Source organism: Leopardus geoffroyi, chromosome A3 (genome assembly GCF_018350155.1).
Source record: "Leopardus geoffroyi isolate Oge1 chromosome A3, O.geoffroyi_Oge1_pat1.0, whole genome shotgun sequence".
Classification (NCBI taxonomy): domain Eukaryota; kingdom Metazoa; phylum Chordata; class Mammalia; order Carnivora; family Felidae; genus Leopardus; species Leopardus geoffroyi.
Window position 1 is genome coordinate 72515816 of NC_059336.1, and position 27187 is coordinate 72543002.

General features: G+C 37.7%; 2 protein-coding genes across 7 annotated transcripts in view; one reads left to right on the forward strand and one right to left on the reverse strand.

The window, feature by feature from the left end:
- Window positions 1-27187, reverse strand: part of LOC123580778 (ankyrin repeat and SOCS box protein 3) — a 113581-nt gene that overhangs the window by 85539 nt on the left and 855 nt on the right. The window contains exon 1 of one of the 5 annotated variants that reach the window (XM_045446038.1): window positions 662-1580. The exons of the other annotated variants lie outside the window; for them this stretch is intronic. The gene's annotated coding sequence lies outside the window, so the exon portion shown is untranslated. Of the gene's footprint in view, window positions 1-661; window positions 1581-27187 lie in introns of those variants that run through there. 5 annotated transcript variants of the gene reach the window in all.
- Window positions 3662-11870, forward strand: CHAC2 (ChaC glutathione specific gamma-glutamylcyclotransferase 2). 2 transcript variants are annotated; one of them, XM_045446047.1, is made up of 3 exons: window positions 3669-4113; window positions 8803-8838; window positions 10870-11870. In XM_045446047.1, exons 1-3 carry the CDS (start codon window positions 3979-3981, stop codon window positions 11251-11253), a joined length of 555 nt encoding a protein of 184 aa, XP_045302003.1. In that variant the 5' UTR covers window positions 3669-3978; the 3' UTR covers window positions 11254-11870. The 2 variants fall into 2 exon arrangements, with proteins under 2 accessions (XP_045302004.1, XP_045302003.1); XM_045446048.1 differs by lacking the exon at window positions 8803-8838 and having other exon boundaries at window positions 3662-4113.

A 27187-nucleotide genomic window follows, 5' to 3' on the forward strand; every position in this document is an offset into this window, starting at 1 on the left:
TGTCAGATAAGTCAGAAAGAGAAAGATAAGTACTATATGATACCAGTTTTATGTGGAATCTAAAAAAGCCAAATTTGGAAAAAACAGAATAAAATAGTGGTTTCCAGGGAGGGCGTGGGTAATAAAATTGATGTTGTCTAAGGGTACAAACTTGCAATGAATAGTAAATTAGCCATAGAGATCTAATGAACAGTATAATGAATCCAGACAATATGGTATTATAATTGTATAATGTGATAAATACTGCTATAACAAGAATCATATTAAAATATAGAAATGTATCAAACTAATACATTGTACACCTTAAATTCACACGATGGTATATGTTAAATTGTTTAATAAATAAATAAATAAATAAATAAATAAATAAATAAATACAGCCTTTAAAAAAAAAAGTAATCTGATTGGAACAAATGTACATTCCTTTAGGTGAGGCACAGAGACTTCAGTTCTTTGGCTTGGACTCTTTGCAAAGCCTGTAAAAATAAGCCCCAGAAATGTAAAAGGGAAGAACCAGGAAGTGAAGGGTCTAAGGGTTTGGGACTCCTTGAGGGGGGGTGGGGGGAGGAATCATACATAATTCCAATAAGTTGTGAACCTATTGTTAACTAAACAGCACAACTTTTATTTGATATTTCTGAAAATGAATCATCTCACTTACTTCTCACACAGAAGTAGCTGAAGGCCAAACTACGGAGAACCTTGAATGCCAGGCTACATTTTGTTGAACCATGCTGATAAGGTTTAGTGGTGATGGTGGGGGTTCAGAGCTGACGGCCAAGAAAAAATTCTTAAAGACAACTTCAGTGCAAAAAGGTGATTTTACTAAAACACAGGGACAGAGCTGTGGGCAGAAAGAGCTGCACTGGGGTTGTGAAGAGTGACTGGTTATATACCTGGGAGTTGTGTGTGGGAAGTAAAGTCAAGGGGAAGTTTCCAATGGGATTTTCATATTCTAAAGACTCATAAAACCCATGGAGGCCTAGCTATTGTCAAACTAAGATTGCTTTTCCCTCTAACAAAGCATTAACATTATGATAGTAGGGAGTTCCTGGACTTCAGGCTATTGATAAAATTGCCCCCTTTTTGTAATTGTACCAAGGTATTTGTAAACTGATGGAGACCCAAGTCCTGTATGACTGTGATCTCTATCAGTTAACCATTTGTTTTTTTCCTTTGTTTTTGGGCAGCCAAGAGTGCCTGAGGGATATCACATATTTGGGGGCAGGGGGGTGGTGCTAGCTTGTGCTTGGCCCTTAGCTTGCCTTATGCTCCCTCATCAATGCTAACTTCCAGCTAAGGCCATTATATCCAAATTTCACAAAAAAAGAACAGACCACACAATTTATGGCAATTTATAAGCATATTCATCTGATACAAGAAAAAATTCTTTCTGTGTAGGAAAAACACAAGCACATGCATAAGAATACTCCTCCAAAGACATTAAAAAATAGCATTCAAGTGAAAAACAAGTATGAATCCCTTTCTGAATCTTACTGGCCTTCCTCATAATTACAAATGTTGTTAATGGATCTAGATTAACAGGAAATAACCTGAAAAAATATCAGAACTGGGTAGTATCTTTGAGCTTCTAAAGGGAAGAAGCCAAAAGAAATGTACTATCACCATTCCCCTCAAACCTTAATACCAACTAGTTCACATGCATCAACTGTATGTAAAATCTCCTTTTACAGAAATTTTCCTATGCTCTTGACTAAATAAAAGCATAAAGTCAAACAACCAAAAGTGATGTATAAACCTCAAGTGGATCCTGGATGGTGAAAAAAATATCAAAATATCAGCTACAGGGGTGTCTGGGTGGCTCACTCGGTTGAGAGTCTGACTCCTGATTTCGGTTCAGGTCTAGATCCCAGGGTTGCAGGATTGAGCCCCTCGTCGGGGCTCTGTGCTGAGTGTGGAGCCAGCTTGGGATTCATTCTCTCTCTCTCTCTCTCTCTCTCTCTCTCTCTCTCTTCCTCCGCCCACCCCTCTCCCTAGCTCATGTTCTCTTTCTCTCTCTCTCTAAAGAATTAAAAAAAAAAAATTAATATCAGCTACAGAAAGCAATTATGAGACAAGGAAATCTGAGTACGTAATAGATATTTGATTATGTAATTCTGCTAATTTCCTTAGAAATGGCATTATGGTTATTAGGAGAAAGTCCTTATTCTTTAAGTACATAGCAATGAAAAGTAACAAATGCAACTTACTTTAAATGTTTTAGATTAAAAAGCATATATAGAGAAAAGAGAAATAAAGTAATTGTGGCAAAATGTGAGTTTTTGGATCCACATGGCAAGTATATGAATGGTCAGATACTTTTTTTCAAAATTTTCTGCATCCCAAGCGATGTGACACTTAATCTTGGAGAATATATAAAAAGACCTGGTTATTCTTTAATGTTTTTTTTATATAAAAATCTTTTTAATGTTTATTTTTTGCGAGAGAGAGAGAGAGAGAGAGAGAGATACAGACTGTGAGAAGGGGAGGGAGGGGCAGAGAGAAAGGGAGGCACAGAATTCAAAGCAGCCTCCAGACTGAGCAGTCAGCACAGAGCCAAAGGCGGGGCTGGAACTCACCAACCTGGAGATCAAGACCAGAGCTGAAATCAAAAGCTTAACCTACTGAGCCACCCAGGTACCCTAAGGCCTGGTTATTCTTAAAATGTTTTTCTTTGTAGCAGTTTCTTGCTGGTTTCTTAACACTTCAAATAATACTCTGAACCTGGGTGTCTTAGTATTCTTTTATATAGCTAAGGACGATGAAATAGAAATCCTCAAGAAAGGGGTGACTGGGTGGTTCAGCTGGTGAACTATCTGACTTCCGCTAAGGTCATGATAGCGCAGTTTGTGGGTTCTAGCCCGGCTTCCAGCTCTGTGCAGACAGCATGGAGCCTGCTTCAGATTCTGTGTGTGCCTCTCTCTCTCTCTGCCGCTCCCCCACACGCTCGCTCTTCTCTCTCAAAAAGTAAACATTAAAAAAAAAAAATCTCAAGAAACAAGGATTTGCTAAGGCTTCTATTTTCACATACAGAAACACAGCATGATAGCCTGAGTGCGCCTCCTAAACAATATTTTGTGGAGTAGTGGCGCTAGGCTGCAGACCTTAACATTTTTTTAGGATCTTCACCTGTTGGAAAAACTCATGAAAGCTATAAAGCTTCTCCCCAGAATGCACAGAACCCAAATTCTGTACACAATTTCAGGTTCCACATATCGCTTCTACAGCCTGTACGTAAGGCAAAAACCTTCGCCTATTCTTTTCTGAGCTGCTGATAATGCTAAAGATAAATAAGGTCGTTTAGCGCGTAAAATTGATATGAGCTGAAGCACTAGTAGCTCTTCCGCAGGCGTAAAACTTCTCTCGTAAACTTCCTGCTTTTATGAGAAAAGTGAGTTTCTTAGGTGTAAAGTCAAATACGGCATTCACAACTTGCGCTCCTCTGGCTGCTGTTAAATGGACAAAAACCCAATTCCAAAGCAGAACAAAATGTCTTCCTACGTGACACAACCGCGGTTCCTGTATGTCTCTTCCCCGTTATCTACACCACACCAGCCGCGACACCAGGCGCGACTCTGCCCTTCGGTTTCTCCTTGAACGCGTTCGAAAACAGCACACAGTTCCAACCTCTGAGCCACAAAGCCCATAAAGGGATTGTGGGTATTGTAGTCCAGTGCACATGCGCAACAGGAGGTTAGGGTGACTTACAGAGGCTGAAAAAGAACCCACTGCTTAGCGAACCGAAGGTCAATCGTTCTTGATACCCCAAGAAAGGAAACAGAATAACGTTGACTGACGAAGTCGGAATACATCCCTCGAACTACACGTCCCAGTGTGCTTTGCGCAGCGCGGCCATTGCGCCTGCGCCCTCACAGCCGGTTACTAGCGTCTGCGAGGCTGCAGTTCCCGCTGGTGCCGGCACCGCAGAGACCAGAGCTGAGGGTCGACCGCCGTCACAGCGGAAGAGCAAGGGAAAGGATGTGGGTTTTTGGTTACGGGTCCCTGATCTGGAAAGTGGACTTCCCCTATCAGGACAAGTTGGTTGGATACATCACAGGCTACAACAGGCGCTTCTGGCAGGGGAGCACCGACCACCGCGGGGTCCCGGGCAAGGTGAGGCGCCAGTCAGCCCCCCACCCTTAACTGCCTTCGGAGCGCCGCTTCCCACCCAACTCGCGGTCCAACTCTGCTGGACCTCCACCCCAACATTTACGATGACCGAGCAAGAAAGTTAGGAATAATGCTGTTACATCTGTGCACCTTTCTCTCCACCTGCCCTCTACTTCTCTCCCAAACCAAGGGCACTACTTCCGAAGCCTCTTGAGACGCTGATGGTTAGTTTCTTGGGAAAGCAAGAAACAGGGGCAAAGGCACACAAGCTCGCCCAAGGCTGATGGGCCGGCAGGAAGCCCCATCTGTGAGCGACCTCTGCCATTTAAAAAAAAAAAAAAAAACGGCGGGAAAATCAATCTCCGTTTCACCACGGAGTTGAATACTAAAATCAACCTGCACATTCAGCTTTAGCTTTTTAGCAATTAAATTTGTTGGCATTTCTGCATTCTGGCAGACTTTCATTGGTTTAAGTTTAAACAAGCATATCATTTCCAAAGGTTTTATTTTATGACATCTAAGGTCACATAGGAACTAGTTTCCAAAATTATCTCAGGTTGTTAAAGAGCTTACCGTGATCACTTCCTTTGGTTGTCAGGTATCGGCGAAGTTAAATATTTGAGTTCTCGGTTTGTTACTTGAGTAACACAGTGCCCATTACTGTGTCCAGCATTATTTTAATCTTTATTTCTCCACGTTTATCCTCTAAATTATAAATGTGAAATGTAAGTTCCTTGATCTATTTTTCAGTCATTAGAAGACTTCCATCCCAATATATGTATACTAGAAAACTAGTAGCAGCTCAGCCTTGTATTGGCTGCAAAACAACCAATCCACAAGGAAAACAAGGTTGTGGGTAACAATTTGGATAACTTAAATACTGTACTTGGTTTACTTAACCTTCTAACTTTTGGAAGTGCACAAAATTTTTTATTGTTTGTATGTTCTCTAAAGTACTCAGAGCTATGTATGAGCTTGATTACTGTTTTTTAAAGAGAAATTAATATTGGCCCCAAAACACAATATGGTAGGCAGATGACTGGAAAACGGTAGTGACTTAGGGCAAATGCACATTTGTAAGCCAACAGGAGCTTCATGTCCAAAATTTCTTCTAGACTATTATAAAAGAGGGGTGCCTGGCTGACTCAGTCGGTAGAGCATGCAACTGGATCTCAGGGTTTTAAGTTCAAGCCCCACATTGGGTGTAGAGATTACTTAAAAATAAAATCTTAAAAAATATATATATTATAAAACAATGTTTAAGACTTTACAGAGTTAAATAAAACTTCTAAGTGAAGTAAAATGCCTTTTGAGTTGTCAGATACGAACACTTAAAATTTCTATTCTGAAGAAAGAAAGGCTCCAATTTTAATGACGAAGTATTAAATGCTTACAAATGTTTTGATAGCATATTTTACTATTCTAGTTTCAATCAAAACATATGTGTTTGTTATATAGCATATTGAGATATGTACACTGTTGGAACAGAACAATAAGTTGTCAAGTCAATACAACAGCTCATGATTCTTTAAAAGAAGAAAGGAGCTATAAAAGCCAGTATCTTTTTACTTAAATTTACTAAAATATAGGGCAGGTAAGTTGGGGTACAAGGGGACTGCAATGGCTAATAGTTTTACACTTACTTTTAGTTAAAGAATACATCATAGCAAATTAAAGGAAACCCTAAGTATTTTTTTAAGTATACTATTTTGTTAAAACTGGAAAGAATATTATTTTAATATTTTTTATTACAATGGATCACCAGCCTTATATAAATACAAAAGGCTACAAAGATATCCAGCAAATTAGAAGAATGATGTGGATGTTTTATAGGACTATGTTTTTTATAGCAACATATGCTCCTAGTAAGTTAGTCATCATTACATATGAAATGTGATATTATTAAACAAATGTTAGGCTCATTTCCACATACTGCGATGTGACATTTGTGGGAAAAATACCAAACCTACTTCAATTATGGTTTCTTTTTAGCTTCATTAAACTTTAATTTCTTCCTAAGTTTTATTAAGCATCTCATTTATATATAAAAAAACTGGCACTGTCTCACCCAAATTAAGGATTTATTTAAATGTGAAAAATTTTTCACAGCAGAAAGAATATATTTCAATTTCAAAAAGAAACATTTTAACACGAGATAATCATGAACATTTACTAAATCTCTAACTTTTCTAGACCTAGATCAGAAAAATTACTCATTACTCAATGAAAGCATCTATAATGACTCATTTCACAATATCCTCCAACCCATTCAGCTTGAAAGACCCCTGCTTTAGTTTCAGTCCCCCCAAAAGGCTTTCATGTGACTTACAAATATACATTGTTTCTCAATAATATATGTGTATTTTAGAGACTAAGAACATAAATTTTAGAAAATGTTTCCAAGTAAATTTTCAGTAGTGCCAAAAGTCCATGTCTGTTCCATAAGCTGTCACAGGGAGTCCTTTATATCCCCTTAAAATGAGTCCCTATGTACTCTTGTTTTCTGTTTCAGCTGCCACCACCTAAGTCCAGGACTTTTCTACCACTCCTTCCCCTTTCAACAATTACTACTGAGCACTTAGGAGACAGCTATGCAAACAATACCTGACAAGTGCCACAGGGAAGTGAATAAAAGGGAAAATCACAGTTTAGGAGAAAAATCTGCTGCAAAGTCACCCGAGGAGTCAGCCAAGCCTTTATGGATGTAGTGCAGGAGGATATCCCAGAGACAGAAAAGCAAGGGCATTCTATACTGAGCACTGGTATATCCAAAGATACGAATGTTTGTAAAAGTTATAAATAAATCAGTACAGATTGAGGGAAAAAGTGGTAAGAAATAAGGGTTGTAGTTAAATCATGCTGAGAACTTTTAGTTTTATCCCGTAGAATTTTTAAACCCTGAAAAAATTCAAAGCACAGGAGTGAGTGACCCAATTTTTGCACTAGAAAGTCATTCCACTGCCAAGTAGAGAATAGACTAGAGGTAAACAAAACTAGAGGCAGGCAACAAGGTCCCTAAGGAAGCAAATGAAGGATACATAGGAACAACATACAGAAAAAGATTCAACAGACAGTTACCAGTAATTGGTGACTGCTGGATACAAGGGGAGACAAGGAAAGGTGGAGTGCAGAACTTGTCACCAGGACCACGAACATTTCTTACTCAGGGTCTACCTTCTTCCCACTCTAACCATACTATACACTTTACCACTCATCTTCCCCAAACACCTTTTATCATGCCAGTCAGCTACTAGTCAAGTGCTGCAGTAGCTCCTAATTTCCTATTTCTCCCAAATTTCAGTGGCTTCTTATTTTCCATTGTCCCCTAATTTCACCTCCACTCTGGCCCTTCAAATCTGACTATCCTATTTCTCCAATTTTCTTTCTGAATCATCTCTCCAGGTGGGGCCCTCTGCTAGTCAAACATTTAGCCTGGTGTAGTCTTGCCTCTAGGCCTGCACTTGTAAATCATGCCCTTTTGCCAGAATTTTGTTTTCCTTTCTGACCACCCAAGACTCAAAATTCTTAATTGCCTTCATACCATACATCTTAGCCCTTAAGTGTTCTCTACCTGTTTCATGTGTTAAGTTTGTGTTCCAGAATTATAATATAAGCTCTTGAAAGCAAGAATTAAGGTTTTATCTTCTCTACAACACACACTAAGTAGTCAACAAATAGCTCCTAATTCATCTTGAAATTGAAAGTAATTTGGAAGTGCCTACATAACCCACACCAAGATATGTGTCCTCATTATAGCATTATCTTAAATAGAAAAAAGGTGAAATCGAAATGCCCAACAAAACAGGAATGTTTAAATTATAGCTCATTGATGATATAATATTATGCAACTATTAAAACGTATGATAAGACTAACAGGAAAATGTAATTAAATTAAATAAGAAATATAATCCCAAATCCCATGTTTTCCGTGATTACAAATTGTCTATACAAATGGACAAAGACCAGAAGGAAATAGCAATGAAGATGACACAAATACCTGAATTATTTATGCTCCCTGTGTGTCAGACAATGGGCAAATAAATATGTTAAAATGTGGCTTAGAATTCAGCATTCTCACTAATGATGCTAACATGTCAGTAGATACATAGCTTTTGGCACCAGGTAGGAAGTGTACTTAAAAAAAAAAAAAAAAAAAAAAAAAGGCAAATTCTCAAACAGCTCCAAATCTACAGGATCATTAACTCTGGGACTGTACACAAGCAGTGTGTTTATCAACCCTCCATGTAATTGTGATCTACACTAAAGTATGAGGGCCACTTCCCTATTATAGGAAAGCACTCTGGAAGAGCATGTTTTGTTCCCTAATAAAACTATAGCAATCTGATCAGACTTTTATAATTGCTTCTTCCTTTGTCTTTCATTTTACATGAGCCTTAGTCACAGGTATTTTTTTTAATATATCCATTTTTTTAAGTGAATATAATATAGCTAATATACATAAATTGAAGGGAATCTTTTAGAAAAGTCAAGATACTTTGGATAATGTATATTCTTACTTAATTCACTTGAAAATTTATCATAAAAATGAGTACTTTATGGAGGTGTTTAGTATGAACAATTAAAATATTCCATGTCAACAATAAATTAATTGGTAATGCTCAGTTAGTTGATAAACTTTGATTCAGAAAAAAAATTTTTTTTTTTTTTTTTTTTTTACTTTTTTTAAAACAGCCTGGAAGAGTTGTGACTCTTGTTGAAGATCCTGGGGTATGGTATTATTGTTCTTTTTTTATGTAGTCTTTAATCATATAAAATGTTGAGATGTTTCTCAGTTTTAATATCAATGGAATTTTATTAACAGTCATCACAGACAGCTTGAACAGTAGGTCTAGAATTCCTCTCTGTATTTATTGTGTTTCTTTTTAACTGTTGGGAAAAGCTGGAATGCAGAATGCCTGGTAGACAACAAAATAAAACCAAATGGCATGTAGTCTTTTTTTTTTTTTTTTTCTTGAGTTTATTGACTAAGAATTTGGCATTAATGGCGCTAGGCCTCTGACAGCCATACTGCCACTGAGGCACACTTGGCCATACTTGCCACATCAATGGAACCATTGAAACTCTCGTATTTGCTAGGAGTATACTATTCTCAGCAAAAATCCCTGTCAGGAGTTACCACTTTCTTTCTTGCCTAATTTTTTAGTAGCACAACAGGTTTGGGGCACTAGAAAACGTATTTACCTGATAGTCCTCTGTTTCTTAAATATTTTCAATCATTTCATTGAGGTATAGATTCAGACGTTCATAGTGTGAAGGTAAAAATTTAACTTTGGAAATGACTTTGATATACAAAAGTCAAGCAGCTATCAACAGGAAATGAATAATGGTGAAATAATGAAATGCTTTCATAATTTACATTAGGAAAAGCATCTATAAAAATGGCTTCAAACTGGTAACTGTAACTCTTAATTAAAGTCAATAAACGGCACTTTGTTTCTACAGAATGTTAAACTCACTCAAGAACCGGGCACCGGATGGCTCAGTCGGTTGAGCATCCAACTTCGGCTCAGGTTATGATCTCACCGTTCCCGAGTTCGAGCCCCACATTGGGCTAGCTGTCAGCCTGTCAGTGCAGAGCCCACTTCGGATCCTCTGTCCCCCTCTCTCTGACCCTTCCCAGCTTGCACTCTCTCAAAAATAAACATTAAAAAAAAATTCACTCAAGAAAATACTTAGCAACCTAGAGTTTAATAATTAAAGCCAGTAATTAAAGGTTGTGAAAAAACTAGATAATCTATAACTACAAACTATAAATAAATCCTGTTTATATCATATATTTTATTAACATTAAAAAACAAACCAAAAAACCTCTGCAGCCAGTTTTTTTACTGACACTTTGTTCATGGGCTCTCAACAAAAGAGACTGCCATTTAGTATTCTGCATGGAAGTATTTACAAAGGATATTTGAAAGCTCCTGCAGTGAAAAAATGAATAAAATGAACTTGCTATGGCCTTCAGTAGTTGATTGCTTTCTTACAGACCTTTTAAAACAAAGAACCCTTTCTGTAAATAAGGAAACAGCCGGTAAAAAGATAAGTGACGCTCAGTTTTAGCTAAAGTAAGTTGGTGTATCAAAGCCCTCCCAGACAGCACCCAGCACTTACATCCCCAAAGGTAGGCTCCCAAGTGGCTACAACGCTCCATAAAGCAGTTTGGAAACTACCGTCCTGTACCATCAGTGAAATTTTTAAGGATTTAAAACTTTAGAACTGTGTTTAATGACCAAATGAACACCTGATTTTTTTTCAGTCCCACTAGTTAAAAGATACGATTTTTAAAACTTAAACAATGATAAATATCCTAGTGTGCAAGAAATTATTTATTCAGACTGAAGAATTTAAAATGCTGATTTCCTTTATTGTTTAGTTTGTACCTCCCAGTGCGCCTTTAAAAAAAAAAAAATTAATGTTTATTTTTGAGACAGAGAGAGAGAGAGAGAGAGATTGAGAGAGACAGTGTGTGAGCAGTGGAGGGGCAGAGAGGGAGACACAGAATCCAAAGCAGGCTCTGGGCGCTCAGCGCGGAGCCCAATGTGGGGCCAAACCGTAAGGTCATGACCTGAGCCGAAGTCGGATGCTTAACCACTGAGCCACCCAAGCACCCCTCAGTGCACTTTAAGTGAATCAAAACTACACTGACTTCTAAGAATATACAGCTATTTTCTTAGAGCATAACATATCTTCACCTATTTTAGCCCTGTAAGTTCTAAATAATACGTTCTTTTCATTTTTCAACAGGGTTGTGTATGGGGTGTTGCTTACAGACTGCCAGTAGGAAAGGAAGAAGAAGTAAAAGCATACCTTGACTTCAGAGAGAAAGGAGGCTACAGGACCACAACAGTCATTTTTTATCCAAAAGATCCCACAACAAAACCATTTAGTGTGTTGCTATATATTGGAACATGTGATAATCCTAATTATCTTGGTCCTGCACCTCTGGAAGACATTGCTGAACAAATTTTTAATGCAGCTGGTCCAAGTGGAAAAAATACAGAATATCTTTTTGAACTTGCAAATTCTATTAGGAACATTGTGCCAGAAGTTGCAGATGAGCATCTTTTCTCTTTGGAAAAATTAGTAAAGGAACGTTTAGAAGGAAAACAGAACCTCAATTGCTTATAAAGACCTAATCATTGACTTTTTCAAACAAGCAGAGCTTTTAGTCTTCAGAGAATAGGTTCATGTACACTGGCAATATGATTTGGAAACATGTTTGTTTACTTGAAGATCTTATTTATTTTTAATGTTGTATTATTCAAGCTATGATCAAATGTGTGGTTTAATTGCACATATCCTAAAACACATAAATATTTAAAATACTGGGATAGAGTTAAAGAAAAATTCAAGTTTTAATAATATAATGATTTCCTAGCTAAATAATATTGAACACTTGCTCATGAGAAGTGAGTTCTTTAGAAAAGTACAACGAAGGATGAAGTTCAGAGCTTGTTATTTTCAGAGTAAAAATAATTGTGTCATTTCATGTCACAATTCTATTTTCAAGTTGTAGAGAATTAAACCAAAAGATAATACCTTCAATATATTTCTGTACAGTAATTCTGTAACCATGGTTTAGAATATATAATCTTAAAATAATGTATAATTAGAAATATATGGTAATATAGACAAGATTTCAACCTTGATTGTGAATTTCCTTGTTCAGGTATTATATAAGACCCTTTCCAATTTAAATCAAAAAGACTGGCATTTTTAATATAAAAATTTCCTTAGAATTATAATGTACTATACTTCTTTTTTGAATAAATGCATTTTACTAGAATGAAAAAAAATTCCGCTAAAAAAAGCACAACTTACAATGTACCAATCACATCCACGAAATGACGAAATGTAGTCTGTCATTCACTCACTTTGTATTAATCTTACAGTGAAACTTGAAAAAAAGATAGATGGCCATTCTGATATTACAAATTAACACAACAATATATATATAATGAAAGTTTAGTGCTTGAAATGACTTTTAGAATTATAGTTTTTTAGGGGCACCTGGGTGGCTCAGTAGGTTAAGCATCCAAAACTCTTGATCTTGGCTCAGGTCATGATCTCATGGTTCGTGAGATGGAGCCCTGTGTCCAGCTCTGTGCTGACAGCGCAGAGTCTCCTTGGGATTATGTCTCTCTCTCTCTCTCTCTGTCCCTCCTGTGCTCACTTGTGCGTTCTCTCTCTCTCTCAAAATACACATGAAAGAAAAAAGAATTGTAGTTTTTTAAAATGTATAAGATTAACTCATGTAGAATTGATCTTGATTCTAATGAAGATCCTTTTTTCTTTTTTTTTTAAGATTTTATTTTTAAGTAATCTCTACATCCAACATGGGGCTTGAATTCACGACCCCAAGATAAAGAATCACACACTCTTCTGACTGAGCCAGTCAGGTGCCCCTAATCAAGATTCTTTCTTTCTTCTTCTTCTTTTTTTTTTTTTTTTTTTTTTTAGTGTTTATTTATTTTTGAGAGATAGCAAGCAGGGCAGGGGCAGAAAAGTTTCACATTAAATAAAGTTGTCCTACATAGCAGGGAAAGTAGCCCTTTCCATGTTTTTCTATTTAGTAACACCTAACTTAGTAATTTACTTAGCTCTATAACTATTTTAAATATTTTCCCAACATTTTCATTATTAGTTTTCTAGAAAGCATTTCACTTGTCCTGTAAAACAAGAAAAGGTACTTAATATTAATGATCATTAACATTAATGATCATCTCATAAGGATATGCTGGGCACTTTACATATGGAAGCATTTTCTGGGTAACTCCTCTGAGCTTGTTTCCATACTATCCTGCAGTTACTTATCTGTTAAGTAACAGAAATCCAGGTCTCTCCCTCACTCTAAAAGCACTAGATCTTTCTATGATATATTTAAAAACCCACCTGAACTTCACCATCTTTACTATACAGCATCTTTTTTTCAGGAGGTAAACAAGATTAACTTTTTATATAATGAAATAGGTACCTTGTTACATAAAGATGTTAATTTTTTTTTAAGTCTGAATCTTTTTTAATTTGAGAGAGAGCACATGCAAGTGGGGGAGAGGGGCAAAGGGAGATAAAGAATGAATCTTAAGCAGGTTCCACACCCAGCGAGGAGTCCGACACAGGGCTCGATCCCATGACCCTGGGATCATGGAGCCGAAATCAAAAATCAGACGTTCAACCGACTGAGCCACCCAGCATCCCATTAAAGTTCATTTTTATATATGTATATAGATTCCCACAAATATAATGAGCCTATCCAAGACTCACATAGGTGAATTCAATGATAAAAAGCCTTTCATTTTACAAACAAACCTAAGTCCAAAAGAGTGTGTGACCTCCCCAAAGTAATTCTACCATTTAATATATAATTGTTACAGAATATAAAGAGCAAGGAGTAACTTTGGGTGCCCATTTTTTTGTCTTTCTAGGCTTTCAGTCACAAGTTAGAAAATATGTAACTATAAATATGATATGCCATCAGCATTTATAGGGAAGCCATATTCCAAAGAGCTCAGAAATAAGGGATGTTAATTTTCCTGGGATAGGGAGAAACATGACTAAAATGGAGAAGTTAAATAAATAGTACTGAGTTAGAAGCTAGGGTTTAAAGCCTCTAAGTTAGCAGGAATTAAAAGGTATCAAGTTACCTAAAGCCTAACTTAACTTTTGTTAGCAAAACTGTCTGTCTTTACAGTCCTTGGGTCTTACTTTCAAGACATTTTTTTCTCATTCTTTGCTAATTACACACAAAACTCAAAGACTCTCTTTCCTCAGAGTACAAATATTAGGTTTCAAATTTTAGGAATTCAAGAAAAGTATGAGTGTAAACCCTACATTAAGAAACTTTTAGGGGCCCCTGGGTGGCTCAGTCGGTTGAGCATCTGACTTTGGCTCAGGTCATGATCTCATATTTCATGAGTTCGAGCCCCACGTCAGGCTCTATGCTGACAGCCCAGAGCCTGGAGCCTGCTTGGGATTCTGTGTCTCCCTCTCTCTCTGCTCCTCCCCTGCTTGCACTCTGTCTCTCTCTCTCTCTCTCTCTCTCTCTCAAAAATCAATAAACATTAAAAAAGAAAAAGAAGGGGCACCTGGGTAGCTCAGTCGGTTAAGCGTCCAACTTCAGCTCAGGTCATGATCTCACAGTCTGTGAGTTTGAGCCCCGCGTTGGGCTGTGTGCTGACAGCTCAGAGCCTGGAGCCTGTTCTGGATTCTGTCTCCCTTTCTCTCTGCCCCGCTCCTGCTCACACTCTGTCTCTCAAAAAAAATAAACATTAAAAACATTTTTTAAAAGAAAAAGAAAAGAAAAAGGCCATACTAAATTCTAAAAAAAAAAAAAAAAAAAAAAAAAAAAAGAAAGAAAGAAAGAAATTCTTAATATAAATCTCTAATGGAGATTTTTTAAAGTAGGTCTTTCTACTCCTGTAGGCCACTATTATGTTTCCAACAATCACTCTTCAATCTACCCAGAATGGTAAATCCCATCTAAATACCACCTCCACAGATAAAAAGTTATCATTTAGGGAAACAAAGGTTATGATGTCATCTCTGAATATTTGAAAGTACAAAAGACCAATTTTAGGGGCACCTTAGCAGTTCAGTCAGTTATGTGCCTGACTCTTGATCTAGGCTCAGGTCATGATCTCAGTTTTGGGAGTTCAAGCCCCATATCGGGCTCTGTGCTAACAGCTCAGACACTGAGTGGGATTCTTCCTCACTCTCTGCCTTTCCCCTGCTTGTACACGTACTCTAAATAAATAAACAAACAAAACAAATAAATAAGCAAACAAACATTAAAACAAAAAAAGACTGGGGTGCCTGGGTGGCTCAGTTGGCTAAATGTCCAACTCTTGATTTTGGCTCAGGTAATCTCACAGTTTCAGGAGTTCAAGCCCCACATCAGGTTCTGCACTGACAACTTAGCTTGAGATTCTCTCTGTCTCTGCCCCTACCCCACTCATGCTCTGTCTCTCTCAAAATAAATAAAACTTTTTAAAAATTAAAAAATAAAGGGGCACCTGGGCGGCTCAGTTGGTTAAGCGTCTGACTTCAGCTCAGGTCATGATCTCACAGTTTGTGAGTTCAAGCTCCACATCGGGCTCTGTGCTGACAGCTCAGAGCCTGGAGCCTGCTTCAGAAATCTCTCTCTCTGCTCTTTCCCCGCTCATGCTCTCTCTCTCCTTCAAAAATAAATAAACATTTTTAAAAAAGATTTAAAAATTTTTTTAATTTTTAAAAAGACTGATTTTTCAAATGTGGCCATTGTCTACAGATACGCATTTCATCTTAAAAAGGAATTTTTTTTCATTTTCAACTAATAAAGTACCTGAAATGATTATTTTACATTTTGAAGGTGCTTATTTAATTTTAACATGTGTGAAGCATTATACAATACCTGATGTAATAATATGTATTACCTAATATTACTTTATACTATATATTCAGATTACCATGGTTTTAGTATCTCTTTGAGATTCATGAGATCAATCATGCCTGTAATTTAAGAACCATATTTGATTAGATATTAGTCAAACATTTTATAGTCAACATTTCATTCTATTAGATTTCTCTTTTCCATGGATACATAGCTTTTAAATTATAACTTGGGAGCAGCTATGAATATCAATGCATCATACTCCTATAATTTACCATCCCTGATTCTTTCAAAGTCAGTCATATGATACATGCACTTACAATTCTTAATTCCCCCTCATCATATGTTAAAAATCTACATATGAGGGGTGCCTGGGTGGCTCAGTTGGTTAAGTCTCTGACTATTGATTTCAGCTCAGGTCACGATCTCACCGTTCTTGAGTTTGAGCCCTACATCGGGTTCTGAACTGACAATCTCTCTCTCTCCCTCTGCCCCTGCCACATGCGCATGCACGTGCACTCTCTCTCAAAATAAATAAACTTAAAAGAAATCTACATATGACATATTCCAATTATGCTTATCTTTTCTCACCAGAAATACTGTGACTATATTTTCTGTGTATTTATTCAGCTCTTAACAATCTCTTTTTATGCATTTCTAAAGGCTTAAAATAAATTCACCCTAAGCATATATTAAAAACTCAAAAATTAGTGGAATGATTTTGTAATTTTTAAATTTTAATTCCTCCAGAGACAACTACTAAAATTATTATTCTGTATGTCAAGTTTATATGATGAAAATAAGCTTTAGTGAATTTCAGGGTGTTTTCATTCTTCTTAAATTTCATTTTCCCTTTCTAAAATATTATATAGTTGGGGCACCTTGGTGGCTTAGTCGGTTGAGCATCCAACTTCGGCTCAAGTCATGATTTCACAGTTCATGAGTTCAAGCCCCATGTCGGGCTCTTTGCTGACAGCTCAGAGCCTGAAGCCTACTTCAGATACCATGTCTCCTGCTCCCTCTGCCCCTCTCCCATTTGCACTCTTTCTGTCTCTCAAATATTATGTAGTTTAGCACTAATCTCTTGGTGGTTTAATTGTACTGAACCTTCTTGTCTTTATAAAACTTTAACAATGTACATACACACATTCTGTAACTGGAAAAACCACCACTTGACCCTGTAATTTTCTTTATTCTTTCAACTTTCCTATCCTTCACAGAATTTTTTGTTTCAAGTTTTTATTTAAATCCATTAGTTAACATATAGTGTAACAGTAGTTTCAGGTGTACAATTTAGTGATTCATCACTTCCATACAACACACAGTGCTCATCACAAGTACATTCCTTAATCCTCATTAAGCACCTCCTTAAACACCCATTTAACCCATTCCCCCAGCCACCAATCCTCCCAAAATTCTCAATTTGTTCTGTAGAGTTAAGAGTCTATTTCCTGGTTTGCCTCTCTTTTTCCCCCACTATGTTCATCTGTTTTATTTCTTAAATTCCACGAGTGAAATCATATATTTGTCTTTCTCTGACTTATTTTCTTAGCTTAATACTCTTTAGCTCCCACATTCTTGCAAATGACAGGATTTCATTCTTTTTTATGGCTGAGTAATATTCCATTGTGTGTGTGTAACAAATTTTTTTTTAACTATCATATTCTACTTCCTTATCAACTCTTCTTAATGCCCCTCCAATCTCCTTTTACTCTTGCTGTGCTCACATAATCAGTGTAGTCTCAAGTCTCCAATAATCCCTTCCTGATTTAACTCAAAGATCTCAGTTTCATCCTTTATGATTAATGCACCAGACACTACTAAGCAAGCACCTGATATCAATAAGGCCAAAAGAGAATAACATTTCATTGTAGGGGCACCTTATATCTGGAGCCACCTTCTAACTTAACCTGTAATCTCTTTTCTTCTTTCCAATACATTCTCTACTCTGCACTCCATTATCTTTGTAAAATAGGAAAGTAACCTGATCAATAATCAAAAATGCCTTCCACTGCATACTAAACTTCAAATTCTTTCATCTGTTATTCAACTATTTATAATCTGTTATCAGCATATTTGTCATATCCCACTTCCCAATAATACACCCTACCCCATGCTCCAGTCACACTATCCTCCTCATCAATTAAGACCCAGCAAAAATGAGGGACTCATGTTATGTGGCAAGCCATGACTATGCAACAAGACTACCAAAATAAAAAAGATAGTTACCAGCTATCAAGAACCAAATGTGGGGCACCTGGGTGGCTCAGTCAGTTAAGCATCCGACTTTGGCTCAGGTCAGGTCCTGATCTCATGGGTTCGAGCCCTGTACTGACAGCTTGGAGCCTGGAGCCTGCTTCAAATTCTGCATCTCCCGGTTTCTCTGCCCTTCTCCTGCTTGTGATCTCTCTCTCTGCCCTCCCCACCCCCCATCTCTCTCTCTCTCTCAAATAAATAAATAAACATAAAAAAAAAAAAAAAAAGAACCACATTTGGTGGAGAGACATACAATCAAGCAAACCACGGGGTGCCTAGGTAGCTCAGTCGGTAAAAAGGCCGACTCCATTTCAGCTCAGGTCATGATCTCAGTTTTTGAGTTCCAGCTCTGCATCAGGCTCTGTAGGGACAGTGGGGAGCCTGCTTGGTATTCTCTGTCTCTTCCTCTCTCTCTGCCCTCCTCCCCACACCTCAAAATACATAAACTTAAAAAAAAAAAAAGCAAGAGCAAGTCAATTTAATTCAACATAAAGGCTGTGACATAAAATACAAGCAGAATACAGGGGCGCCTGGGTGGCTCTGTCAGTTAAGCATCCAACTTCATCATGATCTCATGGTTCACATGTTAGAGCCCTGCATCAGGCTCTGTGCTGACAGCTCAGAGCCTGAAGCCTGCTTCAGATTCTGCGTCTCCCTCTCACTCTTTGCACTTCCCCTGCTCACGCTCTGTCTCTGTCTCTCTCAAAAATAAATAAACATTAAAAAAAATTTTTTTTACTACAAACAGAATACAGACTGGCAAATTATTAATTAAAACTAATTAAGATCAATGAAAGCCTCATAGAAAAAAATAAACAGTTGTTCATGGATCAAAGAATAATAATTAACCTTATGTAGCAAATACTATATATGCCAAAATCTGTTCCAGGTATTTTACATATATTAATCCCCATTTTCTTGGATGATGAAAATGAGAGACAAAAAGAGTTTGAGTTAAACAAACATAATAATAATAACTATCATTTATTGAATACTTACAACATGCCAGGCACTATGCTAAACACTAAAAAGGAACAAAATGAAATTAAGGGCTTTAATTTTTTAAAAATTCGTGAGATGGCAGCTTTCTCATTTTGTACCTCCACTGGTGTTTTAACTTCAATGAGATTTCCTCCTAAAATAGAATCAATTAAAGGATAAAAAAAAAAAAAAAAAAAAAAAGGATTCATTTAATTATCCATATCCTACAGTCATAATTTTTTTAACTTAAACAAAAGTATGCTTTGCCCAGTTTTCTCAACAGCATTAATCGATTTATTCAACAAATATCTATGAATTATCTACTCTGTGTGAGATAAACTAAGGACATTAATTTTCCTCCACTTCTATCAAAATTCCACTAAAATGTATTCATTCATTCCAGAAGAGGAAAAGCAGATGGGATTATATTGGGGATTAAGCCAGTGCAGAAAAAAACTGCAATCTAGAACATGCACACAGGCACAAGAAGGCTGCACCCATGGAGAAGCCATTCCTGGCAGCAGAACCTGGAGAACTACCAAACATGAAAACAGGAATAGAAAGGAGGGGGCTGTAGGATTAAAATCAGGATGATTAAAATATGTATATGGAACAGCCGAGCCAAACCTCTCACCCCATTCCTTTACACAAAGAAAGTCTATCAGCAACTATGTTGGTTTCTAGCTAAAACCACATTTGTTTTTCTTAATTGAGCAATCTACCCTGAAAGCATTAGAGCATCCTCATACTCCCCAACAAAGCCTTCCTTATTTGGCCATAGGCTAGAGGCAGACAGGGGAGAAGCAGCTCTTTTCCTGCATTTCATCCATGGACCCTAAAGTGAGGCCCAGCAATTAATACCATGCTCATTTACAAAGAGCTCAAGAATCTTTTTTTTTCTTTTTTTTTTAAGGAAAAGCAAAGGCACAAGAGAAAAGGATGAAAATAAACAACTAACCTGAAGGAAGTACCGCTATTTCTGGGAACAGAAGATAAATGTTTAAAATTTATAAGTGCTATCCTAAAAGAAATTCATAAAGACACTGCAACCATGAAAAATGAGCAACTAGAGGGGTGCCTGGGTGGCTCTGTCGGTTGAGCCTCTGACTTCGGCTCAGGTCCTGGGCTCGCAGTTCATGAGTTCGAGCCCCACATCAGGCTCTCTGATCAGTGAGGAGCCGACTTCAGGTCCTCTGTCCCCCTCTCTGTGCCCCTCCCCTGCTCAGACGCTCACTCTCTCTCTCTCAAAAATAAATAAATAAACCTTAAAAAAAATATTGAGCAACTGGAGTACACCTGAAACTAGACAGCACATCATAAGTTTAAGTGGCAGCAGTTACTTTCTTCCATAGTAGAACAAAAAACAATAGTGCGCCCTAAAATATACGGCAAAGGGGGGCTGCTATGGTAGACTTTAAGACAACAATCAAACGCAAGTCATGAACTTTGACTGGAAGGGGAATAAAGGTAAATAAACAGTAAAAATTGAAATCATTGTTATTTTTCTAAGATGTGATAGTAGTATACATCTTAGGTTATATAGGAGTCTCTTCATTCTTAGTCATTGACTTTTTTCAACATCCAGGTCATTGGTCTTATTCAAGGTGCCACATTTTGGATTTGGTTATTTCTTAGGCTTGGCGAGAATACAACATAGGTATTATTGTACACAGCTGTTGCTGTATACTTGGAGTTTTAAAAATTCATTCTTGTACAGGACATCTGGGTGGCTCCCAGTTGGTTAAGCATTCGACTCCTGATTTCAGCTCTCACACTGTGTGAGATCAAGCCCTGCATCCAGTTCTGCACTGTAGAGCCAGCTTGGGATTCTCTCTCTCCCCCTATCGCTGCCCTTTCCCCCCCACCATCAAAATAAATAAACTTAAAAAAAATTTTTTTAATTCATTCTTACAGAAAATTCTTAGTAAAAACTTAAAAATATAAAGCATGGGATTAAAAAAAGAATCATGCTAGCTTGAAATCAAATTTCCACTCTCCTTTTTTCCTCCTATGCCTAAGAAACAAATACAATATTCACATCTGCACCTGTGTATTTGCTGGTATTCTGTCACCTGTGTGTGTTATATTTTAACCAAAAATGTCTAAAAACCAAAAGCTTTTCTTTTCCTTTATCTTTCCCAAAATGTGCATCCCAGTTCTCCTATGTCTTCTTTCTTATTACTGCAGAATAAATTATATTCAAAGAAGGAATTGAAGGAGAAAAAATCAGTATTGAAAATGAAGAGAAAAGGGCAATTACCTTCTTCGGCAGGCTCTGGAGTAATTAGTGCTACACAACCTCAGACTGCACACCAGCTGTTCAGCTGAGCAAATGTTGTTGTTTTTTACTGGTTTTGCCCTTTTTTATGTCTAAATGAGAAACAAGAGATCTGGGGTAACTTTTACCTCAAAGCCCAACTGTCTGTTTCTCATTTGTGATTCATAAAAATTTCAACTAAAAAAAATGTATAGTTTTATTATAGCATTGTTTACAGCGTGGCATAAATATATAATTTTGTATGTGTAAATTATATTAGAATATAGTATTAACTTGTATCACAGTTTCCTCATCAGTAATATGGGGAAAACAATAAAACCTACTTTTTGGGTTATTATGAGGAATAAGTCAAATAAGTTAATATAAAGTGCGTATTAAAATAGAGCCTGGGGGCGCCTGGGTGGCTCCGTTGGTTGGGCGTCCGACTTCAGGTCATGATCTCATGATCCGTGAGTTCGAGCCCCGCGTCGGGCTCTGTGCTGACAGCTCAGAGCCTGGAGCCTGCTTCGATTCTGTATCTCCCTCTCTCTGACCCTCCCCCATTCATGCTCTCTCTGTCTCAAAAATAAATAAACATTAAACAAAAAAATTTTTAAAAATAAAAAAATAAAATAAATAAAATAGAGCCTGGACACAACATCTGTTACATGAACAGAATATATAATAAAACTGAATCATCATTAGTTCTTATATCTTACTACTTATTTTCTCCATCAGAAGGATAAGAAAACAGAGTTCTAAAGAGGTTAAGTAACATTCCCAAGGTCAGACATATGGTTAGGTAATAGAGCCTCTGCTCCTAACACCTCGCTATTTTTTTATAAAAATCTTTTAACATTTATTTTTGAGAGAGAGATAGAATGTGAGCAGGAAGGGGCAGAGAGAGAAGAAGACACAGAATCTGAAGCTGGCTCCAGGCTCTGAGCTGTCAGCACAGAGCCTGACATGGGGCTCAAACCTACAAACCATGAGATCACGATCTCAGCCGAAGACAGACACTTAACCAACTGAGCCACCCGAAGACAGACACTTAACCAACTGAGCCACCCAGGCGCCCCTCACTATTCAGTTGCATAAAGTTTGTATATAATCATTTATTCAGCCATAGCCTTAATGGTGGGAATTCAGATATCCAGAGGTTTTTTTGCCACTATAGATAATACCACAATGAATACCTTTGTACATACATCCTTATGTATCAAGGCTTTTGTTTTTAAAAATATTTTAAGTTTACTTTTGAGACAGAGAAAGAACACAGGGAAGGAGTAGGGGAAGAGTGGAGATAGAGAATCCCAAGCAGGCTTCACGCTGTCAGAGCAGAGCCCAAGGTGGGGCTCAATATCATGAACCTCAAGATTATGACCTCAGCCAATATCAAGAGTCGGACACTTAACCAACTGAGCTACCCAGGCACCCTAGGGCTTTTGTTTTAAAGGAGAAAATTCAAAAAATAAAATCACTAAGCCAAAGGTTTGCATAATTTTAACAGAAATTACTAATTTTAAGACATTTATTATAGCAGGTCTATCTTTCCTTTCCTTCTATAGTATCTGGATTTCCTATCTTACTAAAAAAATGTCATCTCTACTCCAGTTACATAAATATTCTCCTAATTTCTTCATATAGATACATATCTTAAACCCCTTTACAATTTACTTTTTGTGTATTTTGTGAAGAAGGGATCTAGTTGGTTTTCTTATATGTGGATAGCAAATTATACTCGCAGTATTTATTAGTTAAAACATCCTTTTGGGGCACCTGGGTGGCTCAGTTCGTTAAGCATCCAACTCTTAATCTTGGCTCAAGTCAGGATCTCATGGTTTGTGAGCTCAAGTCCTAAATCAGGCTCTGTGCTGACAGCGCAGAGCCTGCTTGGGATTCTCTCTCTCCTTCTCTCTCTCTCTCAGCCCCTTCCCTGCTTGAGCACACACACTTTCTCTCTCAAATTAAATAATTTTTTTTTTTTAATACTTTTCCCACCAGGGTAAAATGTCACCCTTGACACATATTAAACTCCTTATGTCATTCCCAAGCTTCTTTCCTGTACTCAAACCAAATTACTTTTGATCTCAATAGGTCTTGGGCTCATGTTCTTTCATCCACTTAGAATAGGCCTTTCCCAAGCTCTATAAATCCAAATCCTACCATCTGTGAAGGTCCAATACAAATGCCAGGACTACTTTATTAGTTTCTACCCTTCCTTCCTCTCATCCCTTGCTAGAGGTAATCACTCCCTCCTCTGAATGTCCACAATACTTTATCCGTACAGTACTTCTCTAACACTCCCCACTTTTAATATAATTAGTTACATACAAGTCCTATCTCCTTTCTAGGTGGTAACATTCTGATGGACTTGATCTGTATCCACATCATTTTATAGCACCCTTAGTACTTGGGACAGTGCCCCCAAATCATATATGTTAGATGAATAACTGCACAAGTTTCTTGTTCCCTCCCCAGATCTGCAGTTCTGCAACTAGCTGAAAATTACTGCATTGTACACAGAAACAGGTAGCTTTGCCAAATAAAGGAGGATTTTTCTGTAATCCATAAATCAAAAGTTAAAATAACTGAAATTTAAAATTACATATTCTATACCATATTTATACGAGAAAAAGTCAAAAGACTATTAAATGAAAGTGTTGACTATTTTTTTCAGAATAGCAATTTCTAGGCTATGATAGGATTAACAGATTCAGAACAATCTTCTACATATTTATATTGAAATCCTCTATGATGATAACCTATGTGTATAATAATGACATTAGTGCAAGGTAAGATTAAGTGACTTATGAAATACCAAAGACACAATGCAAACTACCATCTGAATTACAAGCAGAGCAGGTATTCACTACTCTGACAAAATTCTGAAGTGCTAGGAAGGTCTCCTGCTTGCCCCTAAACATCTTTGCAATCAGTGAGCTATTGCCTAAAAATTCATCATGAATATTCACAGTTTCATTTAAGAGTCTAAAGCAGCAGTTCTCAATCATGGGCCATTTTTCCTGCCAAGGGACATGTGGCAGTATCTGCAGACATTTTTAGTTGCCACATGAGTGGGAGGGATTGTTAGTAACATTTAGTGGACGCAAACCAGGTGATAAGGGAGCACAAAGCAAGCTGAGGGCACAGTACAGGCTAAGAGCACCCCTGCCCCCAGGTGGAATATGTGTGATATTCCTCAGACATTCCTGGCTACTCAAGAACAAAGGAAAGGGGTTTAAGTGCTTGCCATGGTAATGTGGGAAACTAAAGCAAACTAAAATTTAAATTCCCTTACTGCCTACAGCACATTGACAAGTCTTTGAAACAGACAGAGTAAATGGGAACCTTGGCTTAACATTACCCTGACCCCCCAGGATCCTGTAAGTCTACTTTAACATATAAAAACTTCTTTGGAAACTTCCTTGATCTCAACTCCCCCACAATACACGCTGGCAATCATACTCCAAGCTTACGGCCTGCTGATATACATCTGAAGGGCCTCATGACTGAGGTTTTACTACACCGTAATAAATTGCATTTTCCTAACAGGAGCTAGCCCCTCAAGATCCTGGAAACCTTGCTTCCAAAATACTTTAGAAACTTACTCTATCCCAAACCCCCTCCTAACCTTAGGATATATAATCAGTTACCCGGGGCACCTGGGTGGTTCAATTGGTTGGGTGTCTGACTTTAGCTCAGGTCAGGAACTCGCAGTATGTATGTTCCAGTCCCGCGGCAGGCTCTGTGCTGAAGCTTGGAGCCTGCTTGGATTCTGTGTCTCCCTCTCTCTCTGCCTCTCCCCGACTCACATTCTCTCTCTCTCAAAAATAAATAAGTTTAAAAAAAAAAAAAACTTTTTTTAAAAAATCAGTGACCTGTCACAACCCCAGTGCAGCTCTTTCTGCCCACAGGTCCTGTCCCCATGCTTTAATAAAATCACCTTTTTTGCATCAAAGACATCTTCAAGAATTCTTTCTTGGCTATCGGCTCCAAACCCCCCACCATCATCCCAAAACCCCATCACCAAAGAGTTTCTTACTTATGTGTTATTTATTTAGACACCCGCCCCCCCTTACTTGAACATAAGCTCTATTGAGCCAAATTCCATTATTATAGCCCCAGAGACTAAACCAGAGCCTTATAAGTATTTTTAATTTTTATTAGTTAAATGTCTTTTTCTTTTTTTTTTTTTTTTAAGACTTTAAGTAGTCTCTACAGCCAAAGTGGGGCTCAAACTCACAATGCTGAGATCAAGAGTCACATGCTCTACCAACATAGCCAGCTGGTGCCCCTGTTTTGTTTCATTTTTAACGTTTATTTTTTGAGAGAGAGAGAAACAGAGCATGAGCAAGAGAGGGGCAGAGAGAGAGGGAGACACAAAATTCGAAGCAGTCAGCACAGAGCCTGATGCGGGACCATGAGATCATGACCTGAGCTGAAGTCAGACACTCAACCCAGGTGCCCCTGCTGGTCTTTTTCTTTCATGACAGAAAGATTTCCTATTTTATTCACAAGGATTATCCAATTATTCTCCTAAATTTTCTTATATTGTTTTCTCTTTTTTGTGTGTGATTCATTTAAATCTTTAATCCATTTGGAATTAGTCTTTGTATACTTGAGAAACAGAAATCACATCGGATGATTCCAATGCAAAAACTCTACAATAATTCTGACCTGTTGGATAAAACTCAAACACTTCTGCAGAACATGTTGATAAGGTTTTGGGGTGACGAGGGATCAGAGCTGACAGCCAAGAAAGAATTCTTAAAGATGTCTTTGGTGCAAAAGGTGATTTTATTAAAGTACAGGACCCATGGGCAGAAAGAGCTGCACTGGGGCTGTAAAGAATGACGGGTTATATACCTTGAACTTGGGGGAGGTAAAGTCCGAAGGGAAGTTTCCAAAAAGACTTTCATATGCTAAAGAATCACAGATTCCTGGAGGCCTAGCTATTGTCAAGCTAAGGTTGTTTTTGTCTCCAGCAAAGCATTAAAATCAAGACAGTAGGGAGTTTTCTTTAGCCAAGGATGGGATTGCCTTTTTCTTGTCAACTGGTAGGGACTCTTATCAGTTTAACCATTTGCTTTTTGCCCTTTCCTGCTTTCCTGTTTTTGGGTAGTGGGAGTTCCAAGGTATATCATACATATCCCAGCTGGGGGCAGGGGGTGTGCTAGCTTGTACTTTGCCCTCAGCCTGCCTTATGTTCCCTTATCAATACAAACTGATTGCCTCTGTTCCTCTGTAGTATCAATCTCCTGCTCCTAATTCCATCTTATCCTGCCCTCTGACTACATCAAAAGGTCCTAATGGATCATCAGTAAGAATTATGCTTGAAATGCACTTCCCCATCTGCCTGCTGAACTTCTATAAGTCCTTAAAAACCCCAGTTCTACAGTCACCTCTCCTGGAAAGTCTTTCCTGTCCAACCCCAGAGTTCCTCCCTCACTTCCTTCTTCATATCTCCACTTTCACATCTCTCTACTGTATAATATACACTACCTGCTTCATAATATATATAAAGTACTTAGACTAGTGCCTACCACAGAATAAATGCTAAGTACATGTTAAGTACTATTTTATTACCACAATAGGTCGCAATTATTTGTGTAATCTCCCTTGCTAGACTATGGGGGACAGAAGACAGAGACCCACTTATTTGCTATTATTTTACCAAACCCACTGGTCTGGCACATATTAAACACTAATAAGTAATAAATAAAGTAATAAACAAGACCTCAATTCTAGACAGAAGTAATTTTGATACTGTGCATTCCCTATGTTTTAAATGAAAAAGGAAATTTTTCAGATGAAAAATTGTCTGCCGTTCCTGGTTTTTTTTAATTTGGTTCAAATTTGAGGAGTTCTAGCTTTACCCACCTCCAGAAAGACAATTCTTGGTGCTCCATAGCTACCACTGTATAACCTAGTATACTGGAAATGAAAACCATGGCATGGGGAGGGTAACTTAAAATTTTTTATCTTACACTAAATGCAGTCAAGAGTTCATAACCTCACATTCTCTTGGCCCTGAACTTCACACAAGTAAACTCATCAGCGCAGCGCCTGGGTGGCTCAGTCCGTTAAGCGGCGAACATCGGCTCAGGTCAAGATCTAGCAGTTCCTGAGTTCAACCCCAACATGGGGCTCTGTGCTGACAGCTCAGAGCCTGAAGCCTTTTCAGATTCTGTGTCTCC